The sequence below is a fragment of the Crocodylus siamensis genome, chromosome 8 (assembly GCF_052110815.1).
Source record: "Crocodylus siamensis isolate JL-2025a chromosome 8, ASM5211081v1, whole genome shotgun sequence".
In the NCBI taxonomy this organism is placed as follows: Eukaryota; Metazoa; Chordata; order Crocodylia; family Crocodylidae; genus Crocodylus; species Crocodylus siamensis.
The window spans coordinates 54930538-54947222 of NC_143402.1; the positions used below are offsets into that span (position 1 = coordinate 54930538).

The 16685-nt window shown below is 56.4% G+C and overlaps 1 protein-coding gene across 12 annotated transcripts in view; it reads left to right on the forward strand.

Moving 5' to 3' along the window:
* Positions 1–691: 691 nt before the first annotated feature.
* Positions 692–16685, forward strand: part of WIZ (WIZ zinc finger) — a 113091-nt gene continuing 97097 nt past the window's right edge. For 4 of the 12 annotated variants that reach the window (XM_090059935.1, XM_090059937.1, XM_090059936.1 and 1 more), the window contains exons 1-2: positions 694–924; positions 12630–13077. In XM_090059935.1, the coding sequence (XP_089916061.1) occupies positions 12702–13077 (376 nt within the window). In that variant the 5' untranslated portion in view covers positions 694–924; positions 12630–12701. Of the gene's footprint in view, positions 925–12629; positions 13078–16685 lie in introns of those variants that run through there. The other 8 variants (XM_090059938.1, XM_090059940.1, XM_090059941.1 and 5 more) reach the window with 5 other exon arrangements.

The window sequence follows — 16685 nt, forward strand, 5'->3', positions numbered from 1 at the left end:
CTTGAGGGCAGGAGCAGTGGCACCCACAGGCCTGGCCTACCCCAGGCTTAGCCTGTTGGCTTCCTGGGGTGCAGGAAGGGCAGGGGCCGCAGGACCCCTGGCTCCAGCCCCGTGGCTCTCAGATGCAAACCGTGGGAGATGTGAGCTCTGTCTTTTCCCTGATGTTTGGATCACGGGAAAGACAGAGTGACTTTTTCACTGCCAAGGGCTCCTGCCAAGCCGAGCGCCATGGGCACTGCGGTTTCCCATTAGTTATCTCCGGTCTTGCATGTTTACCCTGTTCAGGACCTCCTTGCGAGGACCTCTAAGTCCCCGGTTAACAATCACTTGCCCACCCCCACCCTCCTTTAAGATGGCGGCGACGCGAGGGCTGTCGCGCTGCTCTTACGTCATCGCGGTACAGCGCTACCGTGCCTCTCTCAAAATGGCGGCGGGATTGTTGCGTCATCTGAAGACGCCGCGGGGAGGGAAGAGAAGTGCCTCCCGTGCCTCTCCTAAGATGGCGGTTGGGATTTCGATGTCATCTCAAGGCGCCGGAGATTGGGAAAATGCCTCCCGTGCCTCTCCCAAGATGGCGGCGCCGGGGAGCAGGAGGCCGGGCCGCGGCCCTGGCACTTGCCTCGTCCAAGATGTCGGCGGCGGCGCCGCCGTCGCGCTGCCGGTGACGTGTTCGGGCCCCGCCGCGGGCAGGGGGGCGGGGGAGCGGCCGGAGCGGCGCAGGCAGCGGCAGCCGCGGGACTGGCCGGGCCCCGGAGAGGGAGGGGGGATTTAAAGGGGCCATGTCCCCCGCGCGCCGGCGGCTGCTGTGGAGGCCGGAGCCGGGCAGGGGGCGGCGGCTGCCGCGGGGCCGCTGAGGAGCCCGCCGGCCCGGCCCGGCCCCCGCGTCCCCGGGGAGGCGGCGGCGAAGGCGACCCAGCCCCACCGGTGAGTGCCCGCGGGGAGACAAAGCGCGGCCCGGCCCCGTCCGGGGTGCTGAACCCGCGGTGCGGCCGGGCCGGGCCGTGCAGGGATGCGGGGGCCGGGTGCTGGGGCCGGGGCGGGAGGCAGGGTCCCAGGTGTCCGGGCGGAGGATGCAGCGGGGCGAAGACCCGGGCGCCGGGGTGGGGGCGGGGCTGGGTCGCCGGCGGGGGGGGGCAAGCGGCCGAGGCTGCGGCAGGACGGGGCCCTGGGGGGGCAGGGCAGGGCAGCGGTGGGCAGTGTCTGGCAGCTGGAGGATGCGGTGGGGTGTGGACCCAGGCTCCTGGGGAAGAAGCGGTTGAAGGGGGCTGGAACCCCACATCCACGTGGGGAGCGGAGGATGCTGTGGGGCAGGGATCCAGGTGCCCGTGTGTCAGCCGCGCCGGGAGCTGGGCTGGCAGGATGCGGCGCCTGGGCAGGGAGCAGCAGGTGCTGGGGGCTGGAGCTGGGCAGGACGATGGTGCTGGTGCCCAGGGAGCTTCAGCACCTGGGGGGCAGGTGCTGTGCTCGGCAAGAGGGAGGCAGCACAGCTGGCCTTGTGGCCGCCAGGGCCTAACCTCCACCTGTTGCAAAGGGCCAGCAGCCTGGGAGTGTGACAGGCAGGTAGGGCCAGGTCTGAGCAGTGCCCAGTGCTGCTACAACATGCTCCTGAGATGTTGCTGTGAGGCACGGAGTAGAAATGCCTCGCATACAGCGGGGCTGGCCCATGGGGCATAATGCCTTGCGTCTGGCACCCCGGCACTTTCCTCTGCTGCGCTGGCCTGGCTCTGTCTGGGTGGTGAGCCAGCAGACGCAGTTCAAGTGGTGCCATGCCTCGGCACTGGGACCCCGTGAGGACTAGTGCTTGTGCCCTCACTCTGACAGGTGGTGCTGGTAGTCACAGTGTGGCTGTGCACAGAGGGAGTCCCCCTGTGGGCTGACTGTCTGGAGCCGGGGGTGGATTGGCAGTGCTTTCTATGCCCTGGCCACCCATGTGGTGTCTGGGCATCTCTTGGATTGGCACAAGAGTGCTACAGCTTCCCTGTCCTTGGCTGTTAGGAGCCTGGGGGTCTGTGCCTGCTTGTTCCCTCCAGAGAGGAGCGACTAGAGAGGCTTCTAGGTGGAGTGCATGCGAGGCTGTGGTGCTTGGAGCAGGGGTGAGGTAGTGGGTTGTGCTGGTGAAATGCCTGAAGTGACAGTTGTTGATGGCCTGGGACAAAGAGATGTGATGGAATTGGAGAGCTGGGGCAGCAGGCACATTGACAGTACTTCAAGGAGGGGCTACCAGTAAGTGCACTTGGAGCTGTCTGGGGCCTGCTCCCCTCCTGCAGATCCCGCGTTGTTCATGGGGAAATTCCCCTCTCATGTAGGCAGGCTCTTGACTGCTGATCCTTTGCACATGTTGGATTCCAGCACTGGAAACCTAGCCCTGCCTGCCCAGGGGCACGCTGGGTTGGCAGGAAGAGACAGCCTGGCAGCTGGGAGGGGAGGATTGCAGACACTGCCATGGGAGGCTGCACTGGGCTTCATACCAAGCAAGGCCCCTGTTCCTGGGCAGCTTGCTACTTGGGGAAAGAGGCTTTGATGCCTTGTTCCTATCCCAGTAGTCACTTGCAGCAAGAATATGTGAATACCACACGGGTTGTCCACGTATCCCATGCTGTCCTGCTACTGGCACCTGGCAGCAAAGGAGTGAAGGATGTTGGCAGTCAAATAGTCCTTGGATTCTGGGTACATCCTGATATAGGAGCTGCAGGCTTGTTTCTGTGCCATCACTCTGGCTTCTCCATGGAAATGGGCCTCACTTACACATGAGTGATGTTTTCAACCTGGCTTCTGCTACCCAAGAGCCAGGGGGGGTTTTTTGTGATGAGGGCAAGTGGGGAACAGCTGGAAAAACCCAATGACTTGCAATGATGCAGAGCTATATGTGGTTATACCCCATCATGATCCCACCAGCCTGCTCTGAAGAACAGGCCCGCTGGTGTGCCTGGGACCAGAAGGGCCTCTGGGATGGCTGCTTGGGTAATGTGCCTGGTGTGCCAACCCTCTATGGAGATGAAGGCCAGCATGTCACATGAAATGCTGTGTGATCCTAACCCTGGAGGTGGCTCTGGAGCCTTGTATTGCTGCTGATTCTGCTGCAGGCCGAAGGCTTGGGAAGGGGAATCTCCCCTGTCAAATCCTTCAGTAAGTTCTTCATCATGGAAAACCCTGGAGCCAAATTCCCTGAAGATGCTAACACCAGCACAGCTCAGATAAGCACAGCCCCTTGTAGCCAAGCACTCAGTGCTGAATTCCCCAGCCACCCTAGCCTTGGAGCCACCGCCACACAAGCAGCAGAGAAGGAAGGCCTCCCTCGGGGGCACATGCCTCTCCCCTTCCAGCTCTGGGAGAAGAAAGCCCCCTTCCTCTGCTAAATGCTCTTATTAGTGAGGCTTTAGGGGACATTTCCTGCCATTCAGGTCCTTGGGAGGCATCTAACTGATCATCAGTGGTTCCTCAAAGGATGGGAATCTTCAGGGAGCCTCTCTTAGCTTCACCCCAGCCCCACATTACTTTCCCATGAAGAGGGGGATTGCTCTGGGAATTTTCAGTCTCCATGTGAATTCCCACTTGATGCGATGCCAGAACCACTGTCTTTGTTTGCACCCATAGAATGGCTTTGCCTGTAGCAACCATTGAGGTTGCATGGTTTAAAGTAGGTTTAAATCCACTTCCAAGTGGGTGGGGGCTGCGTATTGCATGGGACATGCCAGCATGAGCCACAGGGCCCACCCCCTGTCTGTGCCACATACATCTCTGCCCCTCTCTAACTGTACTGTGTGTGTAAGTGTTTTCCCCTGCTCCTCCCCACCCCCACCCCCAATGCTGCATTGTGCCAACTTGGGCTGTGGGCTCCCTTGGCACTATGGGCTGGGCTGTGCTACCCCCTGGGGCAAGGGCAGGGAAGAAATAGAAGTCAGAAGTTGGAGGGGGAGCACAGAGACCCAACTGCTGGTGCAGCTGGAGCAATGTGGGGACCTGGAGGCTGCAAATTGTCCCATAGGCCACCAGTTGGACAGCCTTAGTTTAAGTGATCCCGGTGACACATCCCTTGCTGGGCCAGCCAGCGTGCACCATAACTCTCCAACCATCCCCCTTGTCTCACAGGTGCCCTCTGTCTGAGTAATATGGGTACACAATAAAGATTTTCTTGGCCAATACTGATAGCTGATTATTAACCATATCAGCTGATGCTGATCCAATAACAGATTTACTTTAAAATTTTAAAGTACTGACATAAACTTTTTTTTTGAGGGAGGGAGCATGCTGCAGCAGCCTTCTGCATCACATGCATTAGTGTCCTGGCACTTAAAAATGGCAGCAGGGGCACTTGAACTAAAGCTTGTCAAATGAACTTTAGTTCAAGCACTGCCAGCACTATTTTTAAGCATGGGAATGCTTTTAATCGGAGCAGAGCTGAGTGAGATGAGGGCAGACGCAGGCTGCCTGCTGTGGGCCCAAAGCTCTCCACTCTGCTGCCTTTGCACTGGGGCCCTGTGCCAGTTGTGTGCCCCCTGCCTGCCCAGAAGTGCGGGGGGGCACAACTCAACCCTACCCTCCCACTGCTGCTGGGTAGGCAGGGAGCATGTGGCTTCTATGGAGCTCCTGAGGGAAAGGTAGCAAAGTAGAGAGCCTACAGTGAGCTGCCCACATCTACCCCATGCACAAATCTTGGAGAGCACCTGTCTCCCCCGGGGTGCACGCAGTGGCAGGGGTCCCCCCCACACACACACACCACCTATGGACAAGCTGCCCGTGGCTCCATCCTGCCCTGGCCTCAGGTCCCATCACTGCCCTGGCTGGGCAGAGTTCCCAGCCCCTGTTCCTGCCCTACCTCCCTGCTTCACCATGGGAGCTTTAATCAACACCCCTCACCCCCACCCCCCCAAATCCCTTTCTCCATACAGTTACCTGCAGGGAACTGCTCTCCACACTGCTGGGCTATATTCCTGACTGCGTACATATGTATGGCTGCACACGTGCACGTGGTGCCCCCTGTGTCTCGTTCCCAGCAGCACCAAGCAGGACCTCTTGCAGAATAGAGTGCTGCCTGCCTGCAAGGGGAAACCAGCTGTTTTCCTGAGGGAACCCAGGCATCCAGGGCCCTGGCCCTGCATGGGAGAGAGTATCCAGGTGTCCAGGGCCCTGGCCAGAAGGCATAATTATTGGTAAACATTACCGGCTACAATGGCCAAAAAAAGCCGATAGCCAATTGTCATTTCCCCTTTTATCGGTACCAATCCAATGGGCAGCCAGTATATTGATGCACCTCTATTGGGTAGCTGTCTTGATCGAGCAACATGAGCTTGCCTGTGACATGGGGCAGGTCTTCAGGATCTCGTGGAAGTGCCGGGGCTGATGGAGTAAATGCTTTATCCCATTTCACAAGCTGAGGCCTCAGGCATCTCCCCTGTGCCCCTGTTGCCTCTTCCTTGCCACCTGCTCTTTCTCCAAGCACTTGCCACCCCACAGCCCATCCCCCACCCATCCCCCTGACTGGTGGCTCTGGCTCCATCTGTGCCTCCTGGAGGTGACTGGCCAGGCCAGTCCTGCTGCAGGATCTGGCCTGTGAGCCACTCCTGTTTTTTCCCTCCTTGTCCTTTCCCTGCGGTGCTTCTACCTGTGGATGCTCTTGCAGAGAACCTGGAGTCTGAAGGAGGGACTAGATATGGGGAAGCCTGGAGCCGCTCAGCGCAGATGGTTTGGGCATTACCACCCTTCTAGGAAGGTAGCAGTGTTCCTGGCTTTTGGGAGAAAGTCAGTGGCTAGTAGTTGACCATGGTAGCATTTCAGTTGTCCCCATTCTGTGGGATAAATTGGGTAGGGGGAGGATTGCTGCTGCTACGTATCACGGAAGGGGTGTGCACCAACCTGGGGTAGTAGGGCAGGTGTGTGTCTGTGCCTGGGGTTGGGGCAGTAGCAGTGAGACTCTGAGAAGAGAAAGACTTCTTAAATGTCAAGTTTGCCTTTAATGGACATGAGAGTGAGCAAGCTTGGCGGAGCCAAGTGATGGGTTCCTGGTCTCTCCTATCTCAAAGGAATACAGGTCAGCCATCACACTTCAAGGAGCCATGCTGGGATCACATTGCTGCGGGCAGATGGAGATGGGCCCATCTAATGTTCTTTCCTGCCCTGCAGCCTCCTGGTTTGAAAACAACTGAGCAGGTGTTGAAGGAGGGAAAAATAGGGACACTCCTTGTCAACTTGTTTCTATGGAGAGCTTCTGGCAAGGCAGCGCAGGAAAGAAAGCACGCAGCGCCTTTGCTAGCAAAACCAGAATGGCCCTCCCTGACTTGAGGGCCACTGGAGCCTTTGCTGGGACCAGCGGTGGGGAGCTCACAGTGCTGCTCTTCCCTGGGCTGGCTGAGTGCCTCTCTCCAGTGGCCTGCATTGAGCCTGGACGTTGGCAGGAGCAGGATGCAAAGGGCTTCCATGGGAATCCTAGGCCCCAAACCTCCAGGCAACCCTGTTGATTTTGTCTAGCCACTGAACTAGTGTGGATTAGGGCTGGCCTGCATCACTGGGTCTTTGCACAGATGTGCAAAGTAAATGGGTTTGTTCTGCCACAGCTACCCCAGCCCAGCCCCACTCATGGGAGATTATGAATAAGGACAAGCCTGGGGCTTCCCACTCAGCTCCCAGGATGTGTTTGTCTGACCCAGCTGTGCCCAATTCTGAGGCCTCTTGCTTTGGGGTTCCCAGAGCAGGTGAAATGCAAGGTGGCAGTGAGTGGCAAACGGGCCTGGATGAAGACACCCACTAAGTCTGTCCTGTGGTTTCTGAGGTGGTTATGTGCTATGTGGATTGGGCAGCTGAGCAAGTGATTTTTGATTACCAAGTTCCTGTTGCTGAGTTGGGCATTTTCAGCTTGCCAGCTCTCCTGTGTAGTGGTCACACAGCCCTGGCTCACACTGAACAGTGCTTTGCCCCCAGACAGGGAGGGGGCTCCCTGCAAGGATGCTGACTGCTGGCAAGAATGGCCACTGAATATGCTCCAGGAGCTGCTAGGGCAAAACCCTGCTGCTCTGAAGGATGTCCCTAGGGCCACTGCTGCCTCCTGTGGGCTCCTTACACTGTAGGAGCACAAGAGAGGTCTAGGGTGTGTTACACAAGGGTATGGGGGTAGTACTGCTCAGTGTTCGGCATGCCTGGGTGTGCTTTGTTTCTGCACAGTCCCTGGGGAAGGGAAACAAGTCTCCCACATGCCTCCTTGTGAACCAGCCTGGGGTCTGGTTGGGTTGGGCAGTCCCTTTCTGTGTAACAGCACCAATTTGCTCCTTGCCAGGGGTCTTGGGGCCTCCTGAGAAATGAAGCAGCAAACACAAGCATTACGGAAACACAGAAATAGCTGTGCCCGGGTCCCAGATGCTGCCTGGAAAAGTGATCTGTCCCTGGTGGCAGGTCCAGGGCAGGGCAGGCCTTGTTGGCAGGCTCCCAGGTTGTCCAGAGGCGTTGCGGGGTGGGGGGGAGCATTGTCAGTGTCATTGGAAGAGAGATGAGGGCCGGTTGCCCTTGCCAACTTGAAGCAATTGCAGTGGATTAGAAGGCCCTGCTCCTGGTCTCAGCTCATAGTTTGTGTGGTATCCATCTGTGGCCTCAAGGGCTGGCTGCACCCCCTGCCAGGGGCAACCTCCAGCCCTGTCCCTTGGAGCTAGTATGAAGCCAGATCCGCCACCTCTTCACAGCTGGGGCTTGGCAGAGCCTGCGGGTCTTCCTTGCCAGCTGGTTGGAAGTGAGCAGGTGGCCTGTGGGGTGTGCTAGGCACGGTGCTGTCATAGGACTGCATCACATGCTGGCTTCCTGAGGGGAGAACCCACCCCACGCTGGGAGGAGCTGGCAAGGGAAGCTGGGTGAGCCTGGAGCTGTCACTCCAACTGGGGGCCAGGGCCCTATCATGGGGTTCCTGCCTCTGTTTGTTCCTGCTTCCTGCCCCCACGGTCAGCCAGGCTGCTGCATCATCAGGCATTCCCATACCCTACTGCTGTCAATGCTTCTCCATCCTCTCACATGCTTTTAGGGCCTGCAAGGCTTTGCTTGTTTTATAGGCTACAGGGTCATTGCCCAAGACTCAAATCCAGCTGGGGGCCAGTGGTGCACACTTGCTCTGCTAGGGATGCACCTGCTTCTGCTGGGCCTGGGGCTGTCTGAGTGTTTTCAGATGGAGCTGAGGGGGATGACATCTGGATGTTACTGAGGACACCTGTCTCCAACTGGTACCTGCAGGCTGGGACAGAATGCCCCTGTGAACAGGAGGTATAGGCTGGGTTTTGTGCAGCAAGCCCAGGGTGCCGGTACATTCTTCATCACTGAAGCCTGTACAACAGCAGCAGCAGTCCTGCCATGGCTGTGGCTTGGGATTCTGGCTCTCGTTTTGCCTTTGTCGGATTCCAAAGCCCCCAGCCACCCAGGGAAACTTGCTGGGTTCCAGCACCGAGTTCCCATGTCAGGGCCCCCCAGCCCTGACTGATTCACCAGCTGGCCAGACCTTCCAGAGGCTTTAACTGGCAACCCCACCCAGGCCGATGAACCAGCTGGTCACTGTTAGGGCTTCCTGATTGGAGAGGTTACAATCTCCAGCAACCACTTAAATTCACCTGTTGGCAGCAGGCTGCAATCCAGCCAGTGGTTTTCCTTGCAGGGCCCTGGGAAGTCTCCCTGGATCTTGTGCTCTTTGGTATCTGATCCTGTTCAGAAGCAGAGCCAGATTCTGGCTTTTGGGAACTTGGCTTGGCTTTAATAGTTTGGCCCCTGACTCCAGAACCTTGTCTTGGCCTTTGGAATTGTCCTCTGGATTTGGTAACTCAAACTTCAGCTCCTTCCTCCTCGCTGTGGGGCTCTTGGTCCCCTAACCCCTGTTTCTAGCCCTCCCCTTGTGGCCTACCTGCTAGGCCAGACTGCCTATGCTGGGGTTCTTACAGCAAGACACCCTAGCCTGTGAGCTGTGCCTTTGCCAGCTGTTCCCATCAGAGGAGGAGTTGCCTTTCGAAGCCTGCTGCTTGTGTGACTGTAAGGGCCCTTGGGGTTTCTCATCTCACAGACCCACGCTTGACAAGGCTGATTTGGATGCATCCTCACCCAGCCCATCCTTGCACTCACAACCTCATGGGATCTGCTATGGTACCTTTTGGCTGCATAGATTGTGTCCTGCCTCTATCCCTCTCTCTGACTCTGACTCTGGAGCCAGACAGGTCTTGAAACACAGCTCTCCCAGTGCCCCATCCCCATCCCCAACCTCTAGGAGCACAGTGCTCTGAACTCTTCTTGCCCTGCTGACCCCTGCTTCAGCCCCCAGCAGGCTGTCCCTTTCCCAGCCACTTCCCTCCCGCGGCTTGTGGTACACAGAGCATGGTAGGTGTTGCTGGCTCTAGAGCAATGGTTTTTCAATCTGTGGTCTGCAGACCCCTGGAGGTCTGCAGACTATGTCTAAGGGGTCCACAAAAGATGACTATAATCAATCAAAAGTGTGTGAATACCCACATTTACCTGTCAAAGGGGTCTGCAGCTCCATTCAAAATTTCCAAATGGATCTGCAGCTCCATTTGAAATTTTTAGGGGGTCTATAAATGAAAAAGGTGGGAAATCACTGCTCTAGATGCTAACTTGGACAAGAGTCTGAGTGATGACAGAGCTGGTGGAGAGTCCAGGAGTCTTCTGAGATCAGATCTGTGGTGCTGTTATGGGGTGAGTGAAGGGTATAATTGGTCACTGTGTGATTGGTTAACGTATGCAAAGGGCTTTAAAACTCAGGAGCATTTATTTTATTGCTCTGGCTCCATGTTCCACAGCGGGTGTTTGTAGACTTACCTGGAGTCTTGGTCACTCCATGTGATACCGTCACGCCCCATAAAGCTTGTCAGTGGTCAGGCCAGGCAGAAGGGACATGTGTCTGGAGTAAAACCTGGAGAGCCTTGGTTCTCACTGCTGGGGTGGCAGTTTCTTGGAAGGGGCTCTGCTGGAGCAGAACGGTGACCTCCCTCTCTGGGCAGCAGCTTTTGCAAGCAGATGCTAGGGCTGTCCTGGTGACACAGCTGTTCATGCACCGGTCCCCACATAGCACCCCCACATTCAGTTGTTCTCAGCAGACACAGAAAGGAAAGGTGATACCTGGGTAGAAGGAATGGAACACCCTCTGCCATCTGTCAGTGATGGCATCAGAGGTGTCTTGTGCCCTGCACCTCCCTCTTGGCAGGGTAGGGAGCCCTGTAGAACTCCCACGAGCAGGCAGGGCCTGTCATGGCTTTGAGACATTAGGTGCATGCCATGAGTGGGAGACTGGCTGGGGGGGCTCTTGGAGATTATATGTATTCCCAAGGGATGCATCTAAATCTTAAAATGCTAAAAATAGCTCAGCCAGGGATTCATTTGGCCAGAGCCCAGCAGGAACCAGAACGATTCTAGGAAGATGCTCCAGCAGGTCCTTGCTCCTCCCTACACAAGGAGCTACAGCTGGGCCTGGGGATGGATCCCAGTGAAGCCAGAGAGCTCCCTTCAAGTCTGCATGCAAGCCAGGGCAGAACGAGGAAGGGGAGTCCAGGCTCCTGACACTGCTGGAGGGAGCTGCGCACCAGTTAGGTGCCAGCTGGAAGAACGGAATGGCTACAGAGGAGGCCGCCACACGTGGAGACTTCTGTGGCTTGACGAGGCAGGAGCAGGTTTACCCAATGCCCCTGGCTTCATGGGTGGCACTGGCTGGGGCAGGGAAACACCTGATGCTCCCAGTGTACTGCCTTTTGCTGTGAGCACAGCTGTGCTGGAGAGCAGGAGGAGATGGCATCTTCAGGTTCCTGGACAGTGGCTGTATTGGCTGCTTCTCCCTGACGGGCATCCTTCAGCATAAGCCATCTCCAGGGAGCTCCAAAATTGGCATGGATGTAACGGCTGGACTCTAGTTCTGACGACCAAGGACAGGTGGTTGCCAGGTCCCCTGTTCCCTGACACTGCATGGTTGGAAGCTGTCTCTGCCTGGTGAGAATGTACTGCTGGAGCAAAGGCCCTCCTTGGCCCCAGGCTATTGCTTGTTGTATGGGAACAGCCTCTTGTGAGACAGCAGATAAATCCCACTCTTCGTTTACATTGTTACCTTGAAGGTATTTATAGACTCAGCTCATCTCCCTCACTGGTCTTCTTCCTTGACAGAGTATATTTAGCTCCCTCATTTTCTTTCCTCGTGTACCGCCTTCTCTTGCTCACTGGAGCATTCTGCTGCCACTATCTCTTGTTCATCCTTGATCTGGATGTGCTTGTTTCTAGCCTGGTCAGCTCAGAGTGATGAAGGGCAGGCATCACACCTCCCCAGCTCTTGGGTATGCTTCAGCTCACCCCTGCTAGTGGCTTGTTGCTGTGTCACTGCTTTTCCTGTGGACTCAGCTTGGACCCTCTCTGTTCTTTTTGCTGTCTGGCCAATTCTGATGAGGCGATGGGATCCAGCTGCCCCTGGGAGGGAAGGGAGCTGGCTGGATGGCTCTGGGTCCACCATGCTCAAAGGGGGGCAGTCATCATCACTGTTGTCCCAATCACAGTGGTCATGCACCAGCCTTCTAGCAGTATGCTAGCCAAGGCCTCAATTCTGCTTGTTTTCCCAATTGCCAGAGCAGTTGAGACTCATTCCCTCATGCATGCAGCTCTCTAGGACAGTGAGCCCCTCGGGCCATGTGATTATGACTAATGTGCTGCACAGTGGCTGTGAATGCCAGCAGAGGCCTTGAAGTGCCTGCTGGTTCCCTGCACAGTGCCCTTTCTTCTGGGCATCCTTCCACTTTGCATCTTGCTCCTCAGAGGTAGCACTGACTCTCTGCTGCCATTGGAATGGGTTCAGGAGCTGGCTGCGGTCCCCAGAGCCTTCCAAGAGTGGTGGCCATCCCTGTGTGGTCAGCCCCCACCAGGGTAGCTGTGGTAGAGCTGGTGGCAGGAAGGGCAGTGTTGCTGGGGAGCATGAGCTTCTTCAGTGGTGGGTTCATGTGGCTAAATGGTCCCTGGCTGTGGATAGCTCTGAAGGTCAGGAGTCTCTGGTCTGTCAATGCAACATGATGGGGACTGTGGTGTGGGCAGTATGTGTTGCTCCCAAGGCAGCGAGGCTGTTGGTGCAAGGGGAGGTGGGGCATTGAAAGCTTCTCCCTGCCCCCTTGTCCTGACCTGCCTTAGTTTGTCAGCCTGTTCCCTTGTTCTGTGCTCGCTCGGGGCCTGTGGAAGAACAAGAAGCCTTGTAAAACATGTTCAACTCCAACGGTGACACACCTGGCACTGCCCCAGGGCTTTACTGCAAGTGACACTGTTCTTCCCTACTCCCCAGCCCTTCCACCGCTCCTTGTGGTGTCCCCAGACTTGAGTAACTCAAGAGCTTGGCAGTGAGATTGGTTGGAGGAGCCATGATTTCCAGTAAGTTCAGGTAAAGCTATTCTGCAGGATCCTGTAGCTCTAGGAACATGAACCCAAGCAGCCTCAGTGCAGGTGACTGAGCCCACAGAGGGATTCTGGCTGGCAGGTGGACCCATTGTAGAGCAGTTGTCCTCAATGGGCTGTGGCTGGAGAGGCTGCTGTGTCGCAGGGTGCGGTAGGAACTGCTGCTCTTGGGTGGCTTGAGGCTGTGGAACGTCAGCAGTGGCCATGGCCTTGCCATGCTCTGACTCTGCCTTTCCCTCTCATTGTAGGTCCCAGTGGCAGTGGCCACATGCAGGTCCTGATGCTCAGCTGTCAGAAGTGACACTGGAATCAGGGGAGGAATGGAGAAGGCTGTCCCTCCTCCTCCCACGGAGCAGCTGAGAACACACCTGGGTGATGGAGGAAGGGCCATGTTGATGACCTCAGAGCCAAGCAAAGAGAGCTTTGCTGCCCAAGAGTGCCCCCAAGGGGAAGAGCAAAGAGCCACATTTATCGACGATGCGAGAACGCCTCTGGAGAGCACAGCGCTATCTGGGGAAGGCAGGACTGAGCTCCAAAAGCCTGCCTTCTATGCTCCGGAGAGCCGGCTGGTCATGAGCCAGGACACGAAGGGGCCTGCTGGCACCAACAGATGCAGCCTGCAAGACAACCCAGACTACTTCTCACCCCTGTCCCACCAGGAGCCTGATGTCGCTCTGGAAGCACGCAAGGTGGCAGGTATGTTTTGTGCGGGACAGGCCGGACAGTGCACAGTGCCGCCTCCCAGGCAGTGGGGAGGGAGGCTTAGAGCCTCCATGGCAGCGATGGTCAGGTGTTGTTTAAAGATGAGCACAGTGTGAGGTTGCATTGCAGCATGCCCCTGGTTCTGCAGGTGTCCTGGTGTCACCTGGGATCTGCACAGGGGATGGACAAGGGGGGTGCTGTTTGGAGCCTCGCAGGATGTGGCGAAGCTTGTGTTGGGGTTGCTTTGCTTTGCCACATGGGGACAGTTGTCACTTGGTGCCTGCTGAGTCCTGGTGCTCTGGCACCATCCATGGGAGAGGATGGTCAGATGCTTGTCTGATCTGGGCTGGGGAGAGAGAGAGACTGCAGCCATTAGAGGGGAATGGAGTGAGGGAGGGACTTCATGTTCATCAGCACTTCTGCCCACCTGAAAATGAGCAAGGTCTGGAGCAGGGCCCTTTTCTTCCTCCCCCCCACTGTCTTTCCCAACGTTGATGATGGGATGGTCTAGGCCTCTCCTCCCATGGGACTGTGGCCCTGCTCCTTGCTGGTGTGGAGGGAAAGGCAGGAACCTCTCTTGTTGTTCCTTTCAACCCCTGACTACAAGGGGCCTGGTAACTTGACTCCAGACCCATTTGGTCACAGTCCTCCTAGCCAAACCTGTCCCCCAAGGCATCTAGTGGTACAAGCTCTGTTCCACCAACAGCTCCTTATGGCATTGCATTGGTTGCTGTGGGTGAAGAGCAGCTGCTCTCCTGCAGCTGCTTTGCTTTTCCACTCCTGGTGGTCCTGGACGGGGCTTTTCCCAGGGTGTGGGGAGTGCTGACAGGCAGCATCAAGGGCTGGACTGGGATGACCCTGGGTTCCTTCCTTTGGCTGAGGTCTTTCCCCATTGAGAGTGTGGGAGAAGGGAAGAGCAGATGCAGAATGACTGTCCTGGCTTGATAAAGCCGACTGGAATAGAGACCTGGGAGCATGCTCACTTTGGGCTTCCAGTAGCAGGTAATTATCTCAATATTCAGCACTTCAGACAGATGTCAGACATGCTGAAGCTCCATGCACCCCCGGCAATCTGCCTGCTAGACTCCTTGTTCAGAGCTGCTGCTGGTGCCAGCTGGCTCCTGGGGCTCCAACAACATTTGGTGACTCTGGGGACCCTTGACTGGGTGCCGTGTTACAGGTGTTAGTCTCAGTTCAGCTGTTCTGTGGAGTGCTGTGTGTCAGCTCATGGTACAGTCCTGTGCTGGGCTGCATGACCTTGCTGGTCTCATGTGGCTCAGGGGATCTTTGCTGGCAGGTGGACATACTGTAGAATTCAGCATGGCTGCCTCCTTCCCTGACCTACAGCTCATGGGCTCGGCATGGCCTCTGGCTGGGGGACGCCATGCTCTGGGTGCCACTCTCTGTGCAGTGTTTCCTCTCCTCCATCTGGTTCCCCGTGAAGAACTGAGTAAAGCAGATCTATCCCTGGGAAAGGAGCTAGCTAATAGATTTCATAGACATTCGGGCTAGAAGGGACCCCGGAGGATCATTGAGTCCAGCCCCCTGCCCCAGGGGCAGCAAGTCAGCAGGGATCATAGGATCCCAACAAGATAAGTATCCAAATGTGTCTTGAAGACCTTCAAAGTGGATGCTTGAACCGCTTCTGGCGGCAGGCTATTCCAAACCTTGGGGGCTCGGACAGTAAAGAAGTTCTTCCTTGTGTCCAGCCTGAAACGGTCACGGCGGAGTTTGTGACCATTCGATCTTGTCATCCCTTGGGGCACTCTGGTGACTTTGCTGGACTTTTTGAAGGGTTCTTGGCTGGAGTCTTCTCAGGAGTCTTGGCTTTTCTGGAGTCTTGCCTGCTTTCTTAAAGAAAGTGTCCAAAAAAATTTGGACAGATGTTCTCCAGGGAGATGGGCAACGCAGCAAATTTGTTTGCTGGTATAGCCTGGCACCAGATCAAGCATTTTAAAATCGAAACTGACATCTGGGTGTGTTACCCCTCCCTGCCCTGGGTTCCTAGCTGGGGGTGTGTGGTTTTTTTTTTTTCCTCTGGTAGTGGCAGCCAGAGAAAAGGGTGCTATACATGAACCCATGTCAAGTGCATGAGAGTTCTTGGTGCTCTGCTGGGTTGTGGATATATGGTGTGCCCTGGTGCAGGGAGTGGGGGAGGGCAAGTACCTGATGTAGGGGGTGTGTGGTGCCTGCCACTGTGGTCAGGGGAGGACTCGGTGATCTATGAGGCCCCTTCCCACATGGCATTTTCTCCAATTTCCAGATGCCAGGGAGGTAGCTCCCCTCTCATCTGCACTTTTGTCCCTATGCCTACCCTTGCGCCAGCCCATCCCGCTCACTTTTGAAGGCTCTGTCCTGTTATCTTCCTCTACAGCTCATTCCCACGTCTGCTCCTGACTCTTCAAAGCTGGTCCACCCAAGTTCCCTTGTTAATGTCTAGCTCATTAGTGCTGATGTTGGTCTCATCTTTAACAACTTATCAGGAAATCTCCCCAAGGAGATGAAATCCAACATTGTAGCCTTTTGGGCCTAGTCATCCACGGTGGGGTGGGGTGGGCAGGATAGGATCTCACCCTTTTGAGGGCTCAGACCTGATGTCATCTGTGTTTCCCTCTGCTGCAGCAGTGTTCCTCTGCCAGTCTTTTTGCACACCTGTGCCTTGGGGGGCCACAGCCAGCCTGGACACAGTGGGCATCCAGAGCTTTGTTTTCAGCCAGAAGGGGTCTGGAATGGACGCTCAAGAGCTTTTTGCACTGACTGGCTTCCTGTCTGGTCCTTGTCAGCAAGGTTATGGGCACCAGGTGGATTTACAGGCAACATGGACAAGTGTGACACTAGCCCAGGAGACTCTGCCCCTGCTCCCAGTGTGTGACCTACATCCAGTGCCACCACAACAGGGAGATGGGTGATGCCATGCCTTGCAGTCTGACTGTCTTTTCCTTCCAGGTGAGGGTCAGGGACTGGTCTGGTCAGGTCAAGACGGCTCTGTTTGTCTTTTGACATCTCTTAACTGAGGGTAGGCCCTCAAGGGCCAGACAAGCAGGTGCCAAATCCAGTCACAGTTGGTGTCTTGCCTTGATCCTTGTTTTTAAAGGCTCCATCTCTGAGGCCCGGCTGGACAGGGAGGCTGGGCACAGCCCTTACTGGCATGCCTGGGAGTGGCACACTCATGTCTCAACTTGCCTGCAAGATGGCGACATGGTGGGATTCCTTTCAGGCCACGTTCAGCTCTGGGGGGGGCGGCTGCTCCTGTTCTCTGCTGTCATTGGGTTTATTCATGGGGGATGGGGGGCTGTGGTGGTAATGGGTCCCCCTTTCCTTTCTGGTGCCTTCATCTCCAGCGTCCCCTTGGTATGGGTGCCACTGACTGGGTGCTTTGATGAAAATGCTCAGAGAGGATGTTCTGGTGTGCGATTAAGTCCTTGGCTCCCTGCATTTCAGCAGTCGCTTCCCTGGTGTGTGGTCTGGTCCTGTGCCATAGTTCCATGTGGTCAGCCCCGGCATCCATGCACTATTGCCTCTTTCCAGTTCCTCCCACTTTGTACATAAAGTCCATCCTGCCTGGCATTGAGCACTGTGGCTGATCTGGGCCTGAGCAGCAC